The sequence below is a fragment of the Ctenopharyngodon idella genome, chromosome 15 (assembly GCF_019924925.1).
Source record: "Ctenopharyngodon idella isolate HZGC_01 chromosome 15, HZGC01, whole genome shotgun sequence".
NCBI classification, from domain to species: Eukaryota; Metazoa; Chordata; class Actinopteri; order Cypriniformes; family Xenocyprididae; genus Ctenopharyngodon; species Ctenopharyngodon idella.
This window is the reverse complement of record NC_067234.1, coordinates 211,314-233,139: the sequence shown is the minus strand read 5'-3', so window position 1 is coordinate 233,139 and position 21,826 is coordinate 211,314. Positions and strand designations below refer to the sequence as shown.

At 36.1% G+C, this 21,826-nt stretch overlaps 1 protein-coding gene across 3 annotated transcripts in view; it reads left to right on the top strand.

The window, feature by feature from the left end:
* The window catches only part of LOC127495656 (dihydropyrimidine dehydrogenase [NADP(+)]), a 146,399-nt gene that overhangs the window by 34,323 nt on the left and 90,250 nt on the right, over positions 1 to 21,826 (top strand). For all 3 annotated transcript variants that reach the window (XM_051862599.1, XM_051862600.1, XM_051862601.1), the window contains 5 exons: positions 13,740 to 13,827; positions 14,046 to 14,207; positions 16,171 to 16,367; positions 17,928 to 18,009; positions 19,555 to 19,642. In XM_051862599.1, coding sequence (XP_051718559.1) covers positions 13,740 to 13,827; positions 14,046 to 14,207; positions 16,171 to 16,367; positions 17,928 to 18,009; positions 19,555 to 19,642 — 617 coding nt within the window. The remainder of the gene's footprint in view (positions 1 to 13,739; positions 13,828 to 14,045; positions 14,208 to 16,170; positions 16,368 to 17,927; positions 18,010 to 19,554; positions 19,643 to 21,826) is intronic.

The window sequence follows — 21,826 nt, the reverse complement described above, 5'->3', positions numbered from 1 at the left end:
CATATAGTGGACTTCAACAGTTACCAACAGGTTGAAGGTCCAAATTGCAGTTTAAATGCAGCTTCATAGGGATCTACACGATCCCAGACGAGGAATAAGGGTCTTAACGATCAGTCATTTTCTAAAAAAAAATAAGAAATGTATACTTTTTAACCACAAATGCTCGTCTTGCACTGCTCTGCGATGCAACACGCATTACGTAATCACATTGGAAAGGTCACGTGTGACGTAGGCGGAAGTACCGCGTTAGGGCGAGAAACTAATTTTCTCCTCCAACTTCAAAATCGTCAGACATTGTTGTTTTACCTTTTTTTGTAAAGGCTGTTTGACTTTTTGCACAATTGCTTTGTAAACACTTGCTCATATAAATGAAAATGATTAAATATCGTCTCAGTTTCATTAATTTACTGAAAAAATGTGAAAAGCATGATTATTTTACTGTGGTTTAGTTCTTACTAAACTTACTTTGAATCTTTATTAAAAAAAACACCTTAACAGCAAATACAAAAATTTTGGAACGTTCTGTTTATTTAATACTTTTAAAGTGTATATTTTCAATTTAGGATATACATTACAGTTCAAAAGTTTGTGGTCAGTAAAGTATTTGATAAGTCTCTTATACTCACCAAGGCTGCATTTATTTATTTAAAAAAATATGGCAAAAACAGTAATATTACCGCAATGTAAAATAACTGTTTTATATTTGAGTTAAGTTATTCCTGTGATGGCAGCTGAATTTTCAGCAGTCATTACTCCAGTCTTGATTTGGTGATCAAAAAACATTTCTTGTTATTATAAATGTTGAAAACCGTGATACATTTTCTATCAAGGATTCTTTGGTGAATAGAAAGTTCAAAAGAATAGTATTTAATTGAAATAGATTTTTTTTTTTGTAACAATTTACTTTACTGTCAGCTGCGATCAAATCAATGCATCCTTGCTGAATAAAAGTATTAATTTCTTTAAAAAAAACAAAATCGTACTGATCCCAAACTTTTGAACAGTAGTATATTTTGTAGCTATTTTGCCGAACCCTAATAGAGCCACACTTTGGTTAGATGTGAAACACGAGTCTGCCGTTGCAGTTATGCTGAAGTGACAATTATGTGCTGATTATGTGTGTGGTGTAAAACAGGACTTAGTTTGTAGTGAAATGAAAGTGCTAAAAGCAGTGTGTGTTGACTTTAGATGAGCCTTTCTCAGTCAACCACAGGATACTAGCACTGACGACAAAACCGGTAAAGACAGTCAGATCGTTTACCCTGTATCAGTTCTGATCACATCTGATCTGTTTTTCGGACATCTGTCTTCCCAACATAATGGCCTATTCAAAACTATACTGAAATAGCACCACATAATGACTTCATTTGAATAATATGTCTTAATTCTGCATGGCATCGAATATGCATGAGCACAGCATTGCATCTGCTGATCATGAATAAAAAACAAAACCCAAAACAGCAGTGAAAACCAAGAGTTGGGGGAAGAAAGAGAGCCAGAGCGATACTGGATACATTAATACACACTTTTGTCCTGCAGAGGTTGGATTTTAATCCTTCTCTAAATGAGACACCCCTGCAGTGACTGTCGGCAGATTTGATGAAAGATTTAGGTTTTATAACTGCTAATAATGCTGGACATGAAAGTCCGAGCGGCGTGCACTGTTCTGGTGCTCATCACAGGAGGCAGCTGGCTTATTTGGCCTGTTTGTTGGGCGCAGAGGAAGCCCCAAGTCTGGATCCCCAGTGTCACGAAACAGCCAGGAAGTTGACTCCTCATTAAAGACCACAGATTGGTTCACATAGTGAGGCAAAAGTTACTGAAATACTACTCTTTCATACCTCAAAACTCTTATCAAAGATGCTTCATTATGCTTCTACCTTCATGTCAGTGAAATCGAGAACTCCAAGCACTTGCAGCATGAATTCACTTTGATTTCAGAATAAATCAGATAATGACTAAGGAAAATTGTGATGTTTCATCCAAAGGTATTTCTTGATGATTATGAGGAAAGGCAGTTTAGTCGTCATTTTGAATTGTTTATAGGGCCTACTTTGATATGACAAGACATTTCTATTAAAACTTAGTTTAAAAAGCTAGTTCCTGACACGTTCCTGACATATTCAGTTAATGGAGGCAGGTGGATCTTTGTTATTTTTATTTTGTTCTCACTTATAAAATAATCATAACATTTTAACTGCTTGTGGTAAATCATGAACTGGTCTGTCCAAATCTCATCTTAAACAGAGCTCTGGTTTGGTCAGGTAGGGTTGGGAACTGAGAAGTGTTCTTATATGACTCGCATGAGGGAGGCGGTTGTTTTTTAGGGAATCAGTGACATACAGCTTACAACTGAGACTTAAACATGAGTAACTACACTTTTGTTCATATGACTACATGTAGTTAAAGATACACATTATGTGTTTTGTCGAAGATATTTTATAAAAATGACTAGTATAAAATATAGTAAAACCTATAATATTGTGAAATATTATTGTAATTTAAAATAAAAGTTTTCTATTTTAATATATACTTTTAAATAATTTATTCCTGTGATGAATTTTCAGCATCATTACTCCAGTTTTCAGTGTCACATGATCCTTCAGAAATCTTTCTAATATGTGACCTGTGCTGGCAAAATGAGTTGGAATGAGCACAGGCTAATTTCCAGCTACAGGCAAAACAAGTGAAAAATGTCAATTTTGGTCAAAATTAAGGTTTCCACAAAAATGAGTTAATTAAGCCCGCATCTAGTGATCCTAATGCTCCAAATAGCAATTAAACATCTAAAAGTATCTTTATTTGTGCGTTTTCTGAGAGGAGTACCTTTCCTTTGACCATGAAAAATGCTGTTTTCTCTGCCCGCTTCTGGACGACTGCCGCTTCATCTCAGCACAAGTTTGGTATTATTTTAAAGTGCAGCATTCCAACTTTCTGATTATTCATAGCAAATTTTTTGATGGTATGAGTCTGAACCAATGAAATGTGATTTTCAAACTCATGCTGATGTAAACAAAACGATCTTACTTGCGCTGACTGACAGATCCGAAGCGCGAGCACAAAGACGCCTCAGACAGCGCGTGATCCCGATATACACACAATTACAGTATTTCAAAAAATGTGTCTTAGCGCGTAATCATGCAAACATTATCTGTTATGTCTTAGGTGAATGTTTGGTTAACTGTTGGGGAAAAACATCTCATGTGCAACATAGTAGATCTGTGCTGTACAGTAGGTCTTAATATATAGGCTGTCTGTTTCAATTCAATTCAATTCAATTCACATTTATTTGTATAGCGCTTTTCACGATACATATCGTTTCAAAGCAGCTTTACAGAGAAAGCATATCAACATTACAATTTGGAGACTGCAGTTAGCTAATAATGTAATAATTTAGGCGATTAACATACAATCACTGTTAGCAATGTAATTGGAGGTAGAAGCAAAGAGCTCCTGGAAAAATGAATTACATATTAACAATAATTAGGATTTATAGAATGTGAATGTGCGTGTTGATCCAGATGTTGCATCTTCTGAAGTCATCGCAGGAGTCGGCGCCGTCTCTTCCAAAGTTTTAGTCATCTGAGGTCTTCTTAAGAGGCTGGATCCAAACTGAAACTGATGTACTCTCTAGTCACCTCGGGACGGGCGTCCCGAGGTAAAACAGAAAAGCAAATGGAGAATAATTAGCATAGCTGCTGTTCATAACATTAAGCAAAGATAGTCATGTGCAATTGATCTGATATGAGATGGATTATGTGAATGCTTGGCTGAAGAGATGTGTCTTTAATCTAGATTTAAACTGGGTGAGCGAGTCTGAGCCCCGAACATTATCAGGAAGGCTATTCCAGAGTTTAGGAGCCAAATGTGAAAACGCTCTCCCTCCTTTAGAGGACTTAGCTATCCTAGGTACAACCAGAAGTCCAGAGTTTTGTGATCTTAAAGAGCGTGAAGGATTGTAGGGCGATAAAAGGTCGGTTAAGTACACAGGAGCTAAACCATTTAGAGCCTTATAGGTCATTAGCAGTACTTTATAATCGATACGGAACTTAATAGGTAACCAGTGAAGAGATGATAAAATTGGTGTTATATGATCATATTTTCTTGACCTGGTAAGAACTCTAGCAGCTGCATTTTGTACCAATTGTAGCTTGTTTATTGAGGAAGCAGGACAACCAGCTAGTAATGCATTACAGTAATCTAGTCTAGACGTCATGAAAGCATGAACTAACTTTTCTGCATCTGAAACAGATAACATATTCCGTATCTTAGCAATGTTTCTGAGGTGGAAGAAGGCTGTTTTTGTAACATATGAAATATGATTTTCAAAGGACAAGTTGCTGTCTAATATAACACCCAGGTCTTTAACTGTCGAGGATGGAGTAACAGTACATCCTTCAAAATGCAAATTGTAGTCTGAGAGATTCTGTGTACAGGTTTTTGGCCCAATAAGTAATACTTCAGTCTTATCTGAATTTAATAGAAGAAAATTACTAGTCATCCAATGTTTTACTTCTTTAACACACTCTGTCAGATTGGATAATTTAGAGTTTTCATCTGGTTGTGTTGAAATATATAATTGAGTATCATCGGCATAGCAGTGGAAACTAATTCCATGTCTTCTTATAATATTACCAAGTGGCAGCATGTATATTGAAAATAGCAGAGGGCCTAACACAGATCCTTGAGGCACTCCATAATTTACTATTGTTATCTTAGATTTTTCCCCGTTTAAATAAACAAAATTGTGACGGTCTGATAGATACGACCTAAACCACCGTAATGCCTGTCCCTGGATACCAATGTAATTCTGTAGTCGATCTAGGAGTATTTTATGATCTATAGTGTCGAACGCAGCACTGAGATCAAGTAACACTAGTATTGAGATACAGCCTTGGTCAGAAGCTAGAAGTAAGTCATTTGTAATTTTAACGAGCGCAGTTTCTGTGCTATGATGAGACCTGAATCCTGACTGAAATTTTTCATAGATAGCATTTTTTTGCAGGAATCAGGAATCATCACATTTCATTAATGTTAATCAAACAATTGTGGAATCATGGAAAATAAATGTTAAATATATATATTTTTTTCTATAGATATGGGTTTTGACTTGGTTTGTGCCAAATTTGGTGGTATTTCCAGGGATTTTAAGGCATGGTTGCTTGGTGATTTTTGTTTTGGAACCCTCAGAAAACTTTGACTCGAATTTTCTCAAAATTGACTTTGCTGACTCTATCGACTTCAAACAGGTGTAGCTCAGTCATTTTTTTGTCGGATTCCAACAAATCATACATCATTTTGAAGTTTTTTAATAGAGAATGTGAGAATAACAATAACTCATTTTTGAAAATTTGCTCATTGCGACTCATTTTGCTAGCACGGGTCACATATGCTGATTTGGTGCTCAAGAAACATTTCTAATTATCAGTGTTGAAAACAGTTGCCTAATACGTTTGTAGAAAATATGACATTTTTTCAGGATTCTGTGATGAAAAGAACGTTCAAAAGAACAGCATTTATTTGAAACAACTTTAAAACTTACTGTCACTTTTGACCAATTTAATACATACTTGCTAAATAAAAGAATTAAAATTTTACTGACCCCAAACTTTTGAACAGTACTGTAAAAATGGTTTTATTTAAGTTATTATTAAAATGATCTTTATTAATTAAATTATATTAGAAATGTATTTATTATTGAAAGTATCTCATCATTTGGCAATGGAATTGCATTTCTTTTCCCTATTATTTACTCCTTAAAAGAACTTTTAACTTTTGTTAAGGAACTGGAACAAAATCACTAAATTCTTAACAATTTCCATCCCTAGTAACAAGAGTTTTCACTGCACTTGTACTAATGGTCTGAAAGGTGAATTTGGCTTAATATGATACATTCCTGCTTGAAAGCGAGGATCTCAAAGCCGACAGCTGCCTTTAGTGTCTGTTGTCAAACCGATTTCACAGATGTCAGATGAATGAAGTCAAGTAACATGTTGCGTTGTTAAAATGATGAGCTCTAATGAGGAATAACTCCTCTTATTATTCTCTGCTCCACCACACCCCTGACAGAAGCCCTTTTCCTTTTCCTGTATTTTCTTTGACACAGGAGCCACAGTATATAAAGGTGGATTGATCATTAAAACAGTTCTCTCATCCCAGCTGTCCCGGCACCTAGTCTAAAAGGAGGCCCCTTTGATTCGGAGCCAGGCTTAATTGGTCGTATCTAAAATGGTTTAAGTAATTAAGATGACAGAGCCGGTCTGTGAGAGGACACTTTCCTCATGTCCTCTCGGAGAGGTCTGGCACCTCTCTAGGGTCCTCATTATGATTCGGTCCACACAAGTTACATGTCCTCACGAGTGAGGATTTTGACGGGTATCTCTCCAAGTTGACCTCCCACACACACATGATAAATTCATCATCTCTACAGAAGAGCGTTTGGGATTAAGTTGGTAGTAGTGGGAGGCAGGAGGTGATTTGACAGCGTTCGCTAATGCCCACGTTGGTTTTGAAATGAGCTAACATTGTATCATGTTTTGTTGCACTGAGTAATGCGCATGCTGTGTGTTATTGCACAAGAACAAGTGTGCGCTAGTGGGATCCTGAAAAAACCACAATGAAAATCTAGATTTTAAAACCTAATTTAAACCTCAAAATGTACAAAACCTCAACTAATGTTATTCATAATTAAATCCAAATTAAAGGTGGGGTAAGTCATTTTTAAAAAACACTGTTTGGAAGTTTGTTGGGCCGACACCAACAACAAAGGTGTAACCAATCAGCATTAGGGGGCGTATGACGGTCCAGGAGACAGAACGAGCAAGAGAGAGATTTGAAGAAAAAAAAAATGAAAGAGATATGCAGAAAGAGAGATGAGACACAATACAAAAGAGCTCAAAAGAATATCACTGGAATGAAGGTTTATGACTGGGCAAGCACTTTAGGACCCGCGTTAATATTAGAAAAGCTTTCCAGCGCTGGAGAGAGCTAAGCGGGAAGGCCTGAAAACAGACATGGAGGCTGTTTTGATTCCACTTCTCATGTGAGTAACACTGGGTTTGAGTGTCATTGATTGTCTGGAGCTGTTGTGCTGTTGGCGACCAACAACAAACTCTTGTTTGTATTTACTCTTGTGTACTGTACGTTAATTTTTTGTGCTTCCTTGTCGTTTGCTCATCATCTGCGCTTTATTTTTCGTGAAGCAATATTTTGTTGTGCGTCAGCTGTGATAAACAGACATCCACTCTTGCATTGCGTGTAACAGTGGCCAGATAGTGAGAGTTCTGCAGTTAAATCACTGCACACTGGCGACCGCTAGATAATGCAGTGTTTAGCGTCATTGTCAGTAAACTGGCCTCACCTGCCAGCAGCGATCGGGCCGGGGTTCGAGACCGACTTAGAGCAGGGTAGTTAGGATTGGAGGGTTTTGGAGGCTGAGCAATGAAGAGAGGGGTGGGTTTGTTTGGGTTGATTTCAGATATCAACAGTGTCCAACAGTGTTTTTGAAAAAAATTGTGGCATTGACAGATGTACAAATGGTTGGATGTTCTTTCAAGATGCTCTTTGGATCATCCTTAAATCATGCTGGAGAATCAGGTCTTCATCAGGTTTTAAAGGGGTCATGACATTTATTTTAATACGTTCCTTGAGGTTCATTTAAAATTTTAATAAAGTTTAGTCATGACAACTCTCGGGATAGTTTGTAAAACATTTTATTAATGTAAATGGATTATGGAATGTACATAGGTTTGGTTTTGGCAGACTAGATCTGCTGGTGCTGCTGATACTGGAGCTATTGTTGCTGCTGCTGCTGCAGAGCAAATACGAAATGGAAATCTTGAAGAATTTAGTGATTCTGTTCCAGTTCCCTAACAAAACTTAAAAGTTTTTTTAAGGACATAAAATTACAGGAAACATGCTGCTCCTGCTGTTGCTGCTGCTAGAGAGCAGGAGAGCCTAACCCCCTAACCCTAAACTCCAACCTGCCCCAACATAGCAGATCTAGACAGGTGGTGCTTGGGAGGTGGGAGGCTAGAATAAGAATTTGCATAGTGTGCAGAGATAGTGTATTCATTTGGATGGTTATAAAGGGAAATGGTAATGAATATATGAAATTGATTGGCTAAAAACTATACATTGAACAAACCAATCAGAACACGAATTAGAGTTCAGAATCAAAACATGAGTTTCACGACTGAAATGTAATTTTTTAAATTTTTAAATTTTTTTTTTTTACTTCACAAAAAACATATGCGGAAAAATTATTTTCATCCTTTTTCTGAGACTTTGTCTGAAATGATACATTTTTAAGGGCCGACTTTAATGTCAATATGAAATTTACCAATCTTATTTTTTATGGACTATTGAAGTAAATATATTGTAAATGATTTATGCGTGACCATCATTATTTATTTATTTATTTATTTATTTATTTAAATTTGCCCTTGTAATCTTTAATCAGAATAACTTTCCCTCTCTCTTGCAACAACTGCCGCAAGGGTGGGACAACCACAAATGAATGGCAGTGGGCGGGATCTATGGTGTGATGATGTATGACTATTTGTTGATGTCTTACACTAGAGGCAGTCATATGCAAATATATTTGCCCATGTGGCATCACAGATCCCACAAAATCCAAACAAACCATATTTGGAGCTTGATTATATTATGATTTATTTATAAATGAAAGGCGTTTTAAGTTATGAAACTTGCAGGATGTTTTAATGGTACAAAGAATAAGGAAAATGTCACAACCACTTTAAACAAAGTGGTCTTGTAGACTATATTTCATCTGTAAAATTTTATAGGATCAGTAGTGTTTGCAACTGTACCACAAGCACTCACTTGTTGTTGTTGTTATGAAATTTGTGGTGTTCTGTTGATTCATGATTTATTCCACAATTGAAATGAGCAAGAAATAGGTGTGTGTGCTGAATCTGTAATGAATGTGTGTGAGCTGTTGGCACCGGAACAAATCGGTTTTCTGTGTATTTTGCTGAAAAGCTTCCCAACCCACTTTATATTCCCTATCCTTACAAATAAAATCTTTTACAATTACCATGTTTTTGTTTTTTTCCCAATTAATTTTATATTTGTATATTTTCCCCTGTTGGTCAGGTTTTTTAGCATTCCTTAGGCAAATCCTGCAGGCATCCTTATGAAAGATGACTGTACAAGTAAAAGAGAATGTAAACTCAAGTGTTACAGGAAGACCTCCGTTTCTGTAGTAAGAGGGAAGAGTAGTGTAGGTCAGGCTTATGTGAGGCTTATAGGGTTGAAAGAAAGCCTTTGTTTGTATGCAGCCACAGACAAATGCAGTGACCAGATTTCGGAAATGAAAACTGGAGACATTTGTATTTCAGCTATAATTGAATAATTGAAAATCATAACAGTATCTATGAATTATAAAGGAGGACAGTTGAAATTTTGTATATTTTAACCTTGATAAAATCTAATGTGATGAAATATGGTTATACTACTCATATTTACATTTAATCATCAACACAAACTTTAACATGGAAAACTGTTCAGAATAACCCAAGGGCACTCTTGTCTCGTTCCCCTCAAACTGATGCTCATCGACTGCCCATAACATAAGTAACTACACTGAATTGGTATATAATGCAACTAAATTAAATCAATAATAATATTCATCATCTAACTAAGTGTGTTAGTCCAATGCCACAAATAGAAACTGTGAACTGACTATATATAGTGTGCTCAGTTTAATTGCCTTCTGTTCAGTGAGTTTATTATTTTTTAACCTTTAAAAAAACAGATTAAACTGGAATTATACACTGTATGTGAACACCATATTTATTTATTTTTTTACACAAGCATATGCAATAACTAGCACTTAATTATGGTTTTATTTCAGGAGTTATTTAGGCTGTTTTGAATCTAAAATGAAAAAAAAAACAAACAAAAAAAACAGGGACATTGCTGATGACTGTACTATCTCGGTCATAGATATTTGAAATAAATACAGTCCCTTGTCATTTTATGCATTTTGTATATTCCTTCCAGCTGTGTTAAGTGCAGACAACTCTACATAATCAGGTTCATTAGGATTATTGATGGGATTCTCAGTTGAGGATAATTAACAGCAAGAGATTCACAAACGCACTTCACTCCACATGAGTGGATGCCTAGAACATATATTTCCTCAACATCAGTCAGATATGACCTCTGTCAAATGAAATGAGTGTACAACGCTTTGACACTGTAGCGACATGAGGTATTACCGCTGACACAGTGCTGGAGCAGAGTGCGTATTCCAGAGGTCATGTTTAGTCTGACCTCCCATTGTGGCTCATTTACCGGCAGGTGCTAAGACCAGGCAACACACGCAAATAAATAATGAAACAAGGTGCTGAATTTAAGAGCACAGGGGTCAGAGCTTAGCGCTTCTACTGCATTCACACAACAGAAAAATGCCCAATTTCCAATTCAAAATGTGAATGTGCCTCCAGCGCAGCACTGTGTGTAATGCTAACAAGGTACGTACTGTAAAAAAGCAAAGCATTATTAGACACAAGCAAATATTTAAAGGAATAAATGCTGTGAGATAATGTCATAGCTGAGAATCCCAGCGGCCTCCATTCTTAAATAATGGAAAACTCCCAGAAGCAACAACGTGCAACATCTATCAGAGATCTCCGTCGCAGCCCACAAGGAGAGCTGACTCTGTTAATGACCATACTGGAATTATTCTGCCCTTGAAAGCTAACTTCAAATGCATATTTATTTGACTGAATTACATTTAAGGCCTAAGCTTTTCATTTCTCAAGCAGTGCAGCATTAACTCTATGTTTGCCCTTGAAGTCCCGTGCTACAGAATATGATCAAATTTATTGCTTTAAGTTTCTTCCATGCTTTCGTTATGTCAATTAAGTAGTCAATTAAGTTTAGTTCATTTCCTGAATGAATGAATCTGAGTCAGTCTTTTTTAGTAAATCAAACACATGAATAGTTCAGCCATGAAACTCTATTTGCGTTCTGATTCGTTGTTTCAATGAGTGCGTTTAGATGCGATTATAATGGGATTTTGGCAATATTACGATTAAACTTTAGCTCATGTAAACACAACACTTCGATCAAGCTGATGCGATTAAGCTCGTAATCGTAGTAACCATATTCGCATTAAACTATGTGGCGTACGCCGATTTTAATCGCAATAAATAGGCATGTAAACACATTAATCACATTATTACCGCTATGACCAAAGTGCGCATGTGCTCAGTTCTGCACGTGTGTTGTTCACAACAATTTCATGAATGAACTCTGTGACATTATTCTAAAGTTTTCCAAATCTCAATCAATTCAAATCAAAACTCTGTCAACACAACACTTTATCCAGACGGCGCGTAGAACACGATGACAGCTTAGGAAAACCCAGCATTGTGATGTTCATCACGGCACTGAATAATATCGAGTACTTCCATAAAAAATTTATTTTAAAGTTGATGTGAGTAGATTAAAACAGTAGCCAGTAACATGCATACTGTATACCTATCTGAATGTGGTATAACCATACTTACAAAACAGTTAGTTTCTGTCCTTGATTCTGATTGGTCAATAACCAATTTTACTCATTTTATTTACGATAAAACACAGCTATGACCGCTTCACCCAACGGTTCTGCGTATCACTACACAACACCCTTATGCCGGTTTCACACTGCAAGCTTGAGCGGCGCGTGAGCAGCGCATGAGCATAACTACATCGTCACTGCAGCTGCAGAGACGCGCGAGTATTCACACTGAAAGCGTTTGTACAGCGTTACAGCAGCGGCTCGAAGCTACATATAAAGTGAGCATTTCTACATATAAAGTGAGCGGCTCGAAGCTACATATAAAGTGAGCATAAATTTGTTTTTATAAGTTGGTCATTTATAAACTTGATAATCTTGAAAGTTTGTTAACATGGGGATGTATATAAAATTTGCATAAACGTAAATAAATAAATAAATAAAAATAAATAAATAAAAGCCTAGTGTCATCTATTGCTGCACACATATGAGGTAAGCTTTGTGTTTTACATCATCGTGCACATGTTTACAAGACAGCCAACTCAGTGAAAAAAGACTGAAGGATTCAATATAAAAGTCTTCGCTATGGAGTGACTCACTCATAAAGACAGTCTTTACCGCCATTTAATGGCGTAATAATGTAACTTCTGTTGCTGTTCATGGTCAGGGACTATTTTTTCAGGTGGAAGGAAGGCTTTTGGTAAAAGTTTAATTCATGAAAGTTGCATTGATACATATTTTTGGCTTCAATATTTGTATTGTGTGGTAACCGTTTTATAAAAGCAATAAGGTACTCGAGGCTAGTGCTGTATCGTGAATAAGTCACAATACAGCACAGCCTCTCATACCTTATTGCTTACTTATTAGCGAATAATCAGAATAATGAAAATTGCATGTAAACTGGAGTGAAGAGTTGTACTTGCTCCGCAACAGCAGCAACCATAGCTCAAGTAGCAGCAGCATAGCAGATATAGTCCACCAAGACCAAACATATGTACATTCCATTTACATTAAAATGTTTTATAAACTATCCCGACTGTTGTCATGACTGAAATACAGAAAACGGATGAGACTTAAAGTGTGGTTACTGACAAAATGACAAAATTGAGTGTTGTCAGTAGTAGAGTATTTTTTAAAAATATATGAAATATGTTAAATATGTTTATTTTATATTGTTGTTTAATATAGTTAAGGCCAATTATTAGATCGGATTTATGCCACTTTTAAAAGTACTGTGAAAAGTCATTACAATGTCTAGATAAACAAAATGTATTTCAAAAATCATCTCATCATTTTGTGATTAATTGTGATTAAATAATTGATTTTTTTTCCCAAATATGTATTCCTTACCAGAACTAAAAGAATTGTAAATGGAAGGAGCTGAAATCTTTTCAGAATTCTTAACGATTCCCATGCCTTCTCATAATCCACATTGATTGGCCACAGGTTTTAGCCAGAATTTTGATGTGATCCTTTTATTGTGGATGCATGCAGCCCCTCTATTTACCACTGACATTTGCCTGAATGTGTTTGCTCCCTGTCAGTCAGATATGGCAAAAAAATGTGGCAGGTTATTATGAGCCAAACCATTTTTAAAGATGCATGTGGAACTGACCAAGAATCAGATAACTGACCTATGATTATTGCACCATTGTTACACTTCTTGTGTCAAAACCATGATATTTTAGCTCTAGGTTTCAACTGGAATTTCACGGTCACAGGGACCTAGTCGAGCCTTACCTATATCCAAAGCCTCTCCGCTCGCTCTCTCCGATGGAATGTGCTGCATGCATTTTGTTCCTCGTTGAATATTTAATTGGCTGGAGCCAAATTATCCCATGTATAATTTAAAGCAGGCATGTTGTTGTCTACCAATATGGAGTTCTCTGGTCATTATGAAGTCAGCAGTATTTATAAGAGGTATCAGTCTTCACCACAGTCAGTGCAGAGACATGTCTAGGATAAAACAAGCATCAAGCATTTGTTCTCAGCTCTCCTTTTTCGAAACACACAAAGGGCAAACCATTATCTACTGCTGCACACCATCAGCGGTGCCAGTAGTGTATTCGAGTTTCTTGCTTTAGCTTTCTTTGGTGTTTAAATATGTGGTTTTTGCATTAAAGCAATTGAATAAAATTCTCTTTGGGCCATACTGGTTTTGCATATAATTGTGAAGATTTCAAAATAAAAATGTACTGTTTTTTCATAGATGCCTGAAATGTGCAGATGCTCCTTGTCAGAAAAGCTGCCCCACCAATTTGGATATCAAGTCTTTTATCACCAGCATTTCCAACAAGGTAACACCTATTACAATGCTTGAACCTGCTCGCTCAGCAGCTACGCCGAACAGAGTTTATTGATGTTGGCTTAAGTGATAATCTTATAATCCTTTGTGTATTATATTTCTCAGTTTGTTAAGCATAAGCACTTATACATGGCTTTATTCGGCCAGGTAAAATCTCCAAAGCGCTGCTTGAGACCATGTTTATCGTTGGCGCTATTGTTTGTCTTCTAGAACTACTACGGTGCTGCCAAGGCAATACTGTCTGATAACCCTCTGGGTTTGACCTGTGGCATGGTGTGTCCCACCTCTGATCTGTGTGTGGGGGGCTGTAACCTCTATGCCTCTGAGGAAGGCCCCATCAATATTGGTGGGCTGCAGCAGTTTGCTACTGAGGTAAGGAGCTCAGTTGCTTTTAAGTCAAAGGTCTGTTGTGGACTTTAGGGGTGCAAATAATGTTCAGATAATCGTTAGACTGAACTCAAATCTGAAAAGTAATGTGAAAAAATATATTGTCCATTTGAAGACCAAATCTTATTTTTAGACTTAAATTGTGATTTAATGTAATGTTTAATGTAATGATTCTCCTCTGCTCTTTCTGCTGTCTTGTACTAAGTCTTGTACTTTCAGTTCCTCACTCACATCCCTATAACAATCACCAGGCTCGTTTTAGTTCCTCTGAGAAAAGTCAGTGGGAAAGTATTTTTCTCTGATGGAATGGACTTTTTTTTTCAAAGGTGTAAATCAAGAACAAGCTCAGGGAGAAAGAGTTAGCCTTTGCTCTCTTTTTCTTTAGTTCTTAATCTTTTTGAAGAAAAGTAGAACACAAGGACTTTAGAATTGAGATTTTTTTTTATGTCGCCTGCCTAGTATCCTACTGCTTTGCACAGTCATATTTATCTAGCTTATATGGGATTATTTGTTGGTAAATATCTATTTTATAAATTTTTTTATTTTTATTTGAAAGAAGTCACTTACACTCACTAAGGCTACATTTATATGATCAAAAATATAGTAAAAATAGTAATATTGTTAAATATTATTAACATTCAAAAACAGTTTTATATGTTAGTATATTTTAAAGTGTGATTTATTCATGAGAATTAATTTCAGCAGCCATTACTCCAGTCTTTAGTATCACATGATCCACTGAAATCATTGTTTGCAGCTCAAGTAACATTTCTTATTAATCATTATAATATCAAATGATATTATAATATTAATAATCAAATGAACAGCATTTATTTGAAAAAGTATTTATTTGTAACATTATAAATGTCTTTACTGTCACTTTTTATCAATTTAATGCATCCTTGCTGAATAAAAGTATTCATTTCTTTAAAAAAAAACAAAACAAAAAAAAAACGTATTGACCCCAAACTTTTAATGGTAGCTTATACTAGTGTTTATATTTTTTATTAGTTTTGGAATAGTTTATTATTTTAGTAGGTTTCATTGCCATTAAAGTGAAATTACTGAACATAAACTTGGAAGCTTTTTCTTCATTTACTAATACAGCAAGAAAAAGACAGGCCAATTAAGCATTTTATTTTAATAAATAAATAATGTGTATATATTTTTTATTTGCATACTGAAATAAAAAACACACGTTGTGTCCACATATGGCAGCCTTTCTGTAGGATGACCCAGTCTTATCTTCTCTTCAACTGACCTCAGCAAATCCCTCCATTTTCACATTCACCCTCTTTGAAAAAAAAAAAAAAAAAACATCCATGAGAGGTCCAGAGAGTCCTGCAGGAGAAGGCCAACCCAACCATCCCGTCAGCTGCTTCCCCGTCACCTCTCACCGTAGAGATGACAGCTCCTCTCTTCTCAAATGTGAAAGGCCAGGGTTGTTTATCAGCCTGTTGATTAGATAAGCCCAAGACAGGGCCATCAGCGACTGCTCGCCTTCCCTCCTCTCCTCTCCTCAGTATGAGCTCGCCAACATACACAGACCAGCTCCTGCATTAGTGTAAAGCAGGAACTGTACAGTACATCACATACAGTAAATCACATTATATGCCCAGGGCTGCTTCTGGTAAACAGTGAGTTGAAATGAGATGATGTAAACTGGGCCTGAAAGGCTTTCTGGAGCTAAATAAGAGAGGAAAGGGAATAAGGTAATCACAGCGTAATGTTGTTTCATTAGGCTCGAGCGGATCCGTGCTTTTACTGTAAAAAGCTCTAGAGAGATCAACTTTGAACTGTAATTTGCAGACTGATTCCTTATAAATATTCCTGAGGTTACAGAGCCGGGGAAATAGGATTTATGTGTAAATGTGTATTTTGCCCTAGTAGGAGAAAGAGCCAGAATGATGGCGAAGTTTGTTTGAGGACTTTCCTGTGCTCTCCTCAGGTGTTCAGCAAGATGGGCATCCCTCAGATCAGGAATCCAGAGCTTCCCCCGGCAAAAGAAATGCCAGAGAGCTACCACACAAGGATCGCTCTCATTGGCTGCGGCCCTGCCAGCATCAGCTGTGCCTCCTTCCTTGCTCGGCTAGGCTATGACAACATCACCATCTTCGAGAAACAGAAATACATCGGTGGCCTCAGGTAGAGTAAATGTTTCAGAATTTTTCTTCTGCTAAACTAAAGGTTATGAGTCACTACTACAAATATGAAGTTACAGATCCTTTTAACTACAGTCTGAAAAGACCATGCTGGTCTTAGCTGGTCGAGAACTGCAATCATGCAGAAAAAACATAATGTCCTGTTATAGTCATCTGGTAAGTAGACAGAGCTGTCTAGTTTTTGTTGACAAAAATACAGTAGGTTGTTTAACTGTCAATCAAACAAGCTCAAAAATATTCATTTTAACACGGCTTTAAAAAACAAGTAGACTTACAAAATATTATGAATAATAGGAAATATTTTGTAGAATTATTTGGATAACTTTTATATTATTTATAGTATATTAAGGATAGGCAAACCAGTTGTGTACAACACAGATGTAATTAAATGTGATAGTTTTGTATATAATTAATTTTATTTATAATTCATTCGTTATTATTATTACAGTTTTATTCATCATGTATTTCAAAAGTTTAGGGTCAGAAAGATTTAAAAGAAATTCATATATTTATTCAGCAAGAACACATTCAGTTGATCAAGTGTCAGTAAAACATCTCGGGTTACAAATGTAACCATGGTTCCCTAAGAAGGGGAACAAGACACTGCGTCTGACAAGACGCTATGGGGAACACCTCCAGCGTGACTGGTGTCTGAAGCACGTGTCTAAACACGACAATTGCATTGGCCGGCGACACCCAATGACGTCACTACAGGTGCGACTGTGAGTATAAAAGGGTGCCTGAGGAACATGTCATCCACTTCTTTGTCTTCAGGAGCGTTTGTTTGTATGTGCATGTAAGACAGAAACACCACGGATAGAGCGTGTTTGGCTACTTGAGCAAGTTATTCAAAATTGTAATAATATTTCACAATACTGCTGTTTTTAATGTATTTTCGATTAAATAAATGCAGCCTTGGTGAGCATAAGAGACTTCTTTCAAAAACATAAAAAAAAAAAGACCCCAACATTTTTGAATGGTAGTGTATATTTAAATATCATACATTATTATTATATTTATAAAAAAAAAAAAAAAAAAAAAAAAACCTGCTGTCTTTTCTTTTTTGTGTGTGTGTTGGAAACATTATGTTCCTCCTGGACCTTTAATGAGGGGAACACACACTTAAGTGCAAAGAGATCACGTGTGTGGTTTGAACAGGTGCCGTTTGCCCCAAAGGTTATTTACTGAAGAAGTCTGAATTATACACCACCTTGTAATCCCCGTTATTATTATTTTACTCACGTCTGATAGAGACTGAGATGCCGCCGAGCTTGTCATATTCGCCATACCTCTCACATGCATCATGGGGTGTTCACGCGGACATCAATTTGCACAGCGTCAAAGCAACTGGACATTATTCATTTTCAATGAGAGTTGGCACAAACATGATCAAGAAAGACTGCTGCCAATGCGACAAAGTTGAACAAAGCTTAGTAGACTGATTGATCAGTGCATCCTTAGTGACAAATCAATATAATGCCACAAAGAAACAATTGTAAATATTAAAAGTTGTTTTGTGTGTCTCCCTGTTTTTTTTTTGCAGCACTGCTGAAATTCCTCAGTTCCGTTTGCCCTATGAGGTGGTGCAGTTTGAGATTGATCTGATGAAGGATCTTGGTGTAAAGGTACCAGTGAGAGAGACATGGGAGGATGTCAGATCCTTCCAACCCATCAACAGCCAAATGTCACTGACATTAATAACCATGCAGGGAAAAAAGCAAGCTAACAAAACACAATTAAAAGCCACATTAGTGAGGCAAGTGGCAAAGACATCCATCTGTCCATTGCCTGAGAGCTGTGATGGTGAGAAATGGCAATCGATAGTCCTCATCCAGATCACCTGACCATGATTAATTTGATTTTAGTCTTGAGAGAGCTGGAGAGAGAGGGGGGGGTGAGGGAAAGGGTTTCAAACTCAATGAAGGTTGGTTAAGGTGAGGTAAGGGGTACACTGACTCCCATGAGCTGACCTTTATATCAACACTTTATTCATTTTCAGCAAATAACTTTTTTTTTCATGGCCTCAGTGGTTTTAATTGAGAAAACAAATGCTGTCAATGAGGACTCCACTATATTCCACCATAAACAAAAATTTAAATTCTTCAATTCCCTTACCGTAAACAGAGTTAGAATCACATACTACCCAACAAATGTACCCAAGATTACAACCCCCAAGTCATCTTTACAATAGAACACTGAAATGTACTAATATTACCATTAATTGCATAGGCTTAACAATATGCTAAATTATTGTGCATTTGATTTAGGGATGCATGACAAATCACTACCAATATCATTTGATATTGGATATACACTACTGTTCAAAAGTTTTTTGATAAAATAAATGCAGCCTTGGTTGAGAATAAGAGACTTCTTTCAAAAGCATTACAAAAATCTTACCGACCCCAAACTTTTTTTTTTTTTTTTTTTGTATTTCTGCCAATACTGGATATTTAAATGTGCTGCTCACTTGTAGCATTTAAAACAATAAATTTTTTAGTCATTTATTTTTAATTTTGGCACATGAAACTATTTGTTTATTAGTATGAAATATTCAGTGTATAGTATTCCTTTTCCTTTACCTTGCATAGTTTTGTACTTGGTTTTTAATTAATGTCATATAAGCTGTACATTTTGGCATTTGTCTTAATTTAACTGCCTTCTACCAAATTATTTTTTGAATTTGCTGCACAATTCTGTACAATCTGATTGGACGCACAGCCTTTAATGTCAACAACAATATATAGGGAAGTGTTATGTCTGGTTTGATAAACATGTATATTTTACTTTCCTAACTGTACATGATTATCTTGTTAGCTGTATACGTTTTAATTTTTGCATTTAGCATTATTTTCCTCTGCAGTCTGTGACCCTTTAAGAATAGACTTGCGACCCACCGCTTGTGAACCACGGGCCTATTTGTCATTTGTACTCCAACACATAGCGGCACATGTGACCATAGAATCACTCTGTTTGCACTAATGTATCATAACTATATTCGTCTGTATACTGCCGTCACAAAGGTTGCAGGATGATTGATGTAATTATGTCCTGGAATTCACAGCAGCGTAGAATAATTGACGCTAACATCCTCTTTATGTGAATAATACAGACAGATGGAGACAGCCGAGACAGATGTAGTGTTTTTTTTTGTTTTTTTTTCCTGACAGGTTGTTCTTGAGAAGGGGCTGGGGCAGAACGGGATGACTTTGACCTCACTGAAGGAGGAGGGCTTCCACGTGATCTTCGTTGGCATTGGTCAGTCCCTCTCTAGAGTTACTCTAGAACCTCTTTTGTGTGTGCTTTTTCCTGTTTTAACAAAACTATGCATCCGTTTGTCATATGCTTGCTGACATCCTGTGTTGATAAACTTATTAGTCGCTGCATAAAAATCAGTGATCTCCTCCAATGCAGGCCACTCAGGAAAGTTAAACTTATTTTTTCCCCCTCAAGGGACACACATAACCCCTGTCCTCCTTTCCCTTGATATCTAACTGGCTTGTCTGTGCAAAGCTCCCTGTTTCATTGTCTCTTTTTTCTGTCTGTCTTGTATGTCTTGTGTTCTGCCTATCTCTCTGTCTCCCCATCTGTTCTGTGTCCTTCACTGTGTCTTTCCCTTTGAACACACACATCTGCCCTCCTTGTTAAATGACACATTCATTTTTCTGTCCAGACTTGATGTCCGTATTGAACCTTAAAAAGATCAACAAAAAATGAGAGAGGTCGTTCATCGTTGAACAAAAATAAGAATTCTGTTATTTACTTTTTCAACACAAAAGCTAAAGTAGCCATTAAATGGAAAATAATCCGTTTTCTAAATTTGTTATAGATCTTATTTTGAACGATTCATGAATAAAATGTAATTTTGACAACTTGATCTTCCGGGGAAATCAACAGCAAGCTTGCACTCAGATCAAACAATTCAGCCAATGCCGACTGAAGTCCCCACTCTATTTTTTTTCTTTTCAATGATCTGTTTCACAATATGTAAGAAAAGATCTGTCGCTATTTCGGTTACATTGCAACTTTAAGAATGTCCAAGCCACCAATATAATGAAAGTGAATAAAAATGATAAAAAACACCAAAAAAAAAAGTACTTCATTCAGTGACTACATATGAAGCTGTAAGGATTGGAACAGACCAAAGTGTATGTTTTGACTGTGTGTAATTCAAGATGTATAAGTTTTGAATCAGCTCATCCAGTTCACAAATCAAGTCGCACTGGAGGGGAATGTCATCCACAGATAAAGCTTTAAACGACACTGTAAAACCGGATAAGTTCAGAAAACTCAATTTTTGTAGACACTAATTACCTCAAAAAAAAAATTAAGTTAAGGAACTCAAATTTTTTAAGTGAACAATAATTATAAATAACAATTAAGTCAAACTGAAAAATTTTAATTTTATTTAATGTTTAAGTCCACTGTACTTAAAACTGTTTACCATTCGTAATGTTTCTCATTTTTCAATTATTTTGATGCAGTGGTTGTAAAACCCAGTAAGTACACTCAAAACATTTAAGTAAACAACTCAAAGATAATTTTAGTACAACTTATAAAATGAACTTTGTACTACACAAACTTGCTAATTACAATTAAATTGAAATATTGAATAAACTAACCTAAACTTTATGGTTAAGTGTTAGTTAGTAACAGCACACCAGTAATGTAACCAAAGAGACTATCACTTGCATGAACTGTTAATCAACATCCATTATATAACCTTGAAGTTTGGCAGCCAATTCTCGACCTAACCACAGGCACTACTCTTCACCACGATGGTAACCCTACAAAACTGCATCACAGAAACACATTTAAATACCAAAATAACAGAACAATAAACAATAACAAATCTTCCCCTGTATTAATCTTGTGCAAAAACACACACAATAACACACAATTTCAACATTTATTCTCCTTACACATTGTGATCCAAAGCATGCTGGGAACTTGAAATCTGCTGTAACTCAGTGTAATGTTGAATGGATTCTTCTGATAACGTCGGTTAGAGCAACGACATGATGTGGATGACGTCACTTTATGTCGCTCAGTAAACTTAAAAATAATAATTTAAGTATAAGGGTTTACTCAAAAATGTTGAGCTGCACAAAAATAAAATTAAACTCTTTGTTCAGAAAATGTAGTTGTTTTAAGTTGCATCAATGATTTAACAGACTTTAATTGCAGTGTACTCAATCTTTATAAGTTAGTAGTACTGTTCAGGTTTACAGTGCAGTCTTTTCATCTCACAGATGTTTTGTATGACTTAAGAAGGCTTGGAATATTGAGCATGTGTGTCGACCACTTTTATGGTCATTTTTGAAGACTCCAGTCTAAATTCACTGTGATTGCACTGAAAAGATTGCATTTGTGTGCCACAGAATAAAACAGGTCATATAGGTTTATAATCAACATGAGGGTGAGTAAATGAAACTTTTTTTT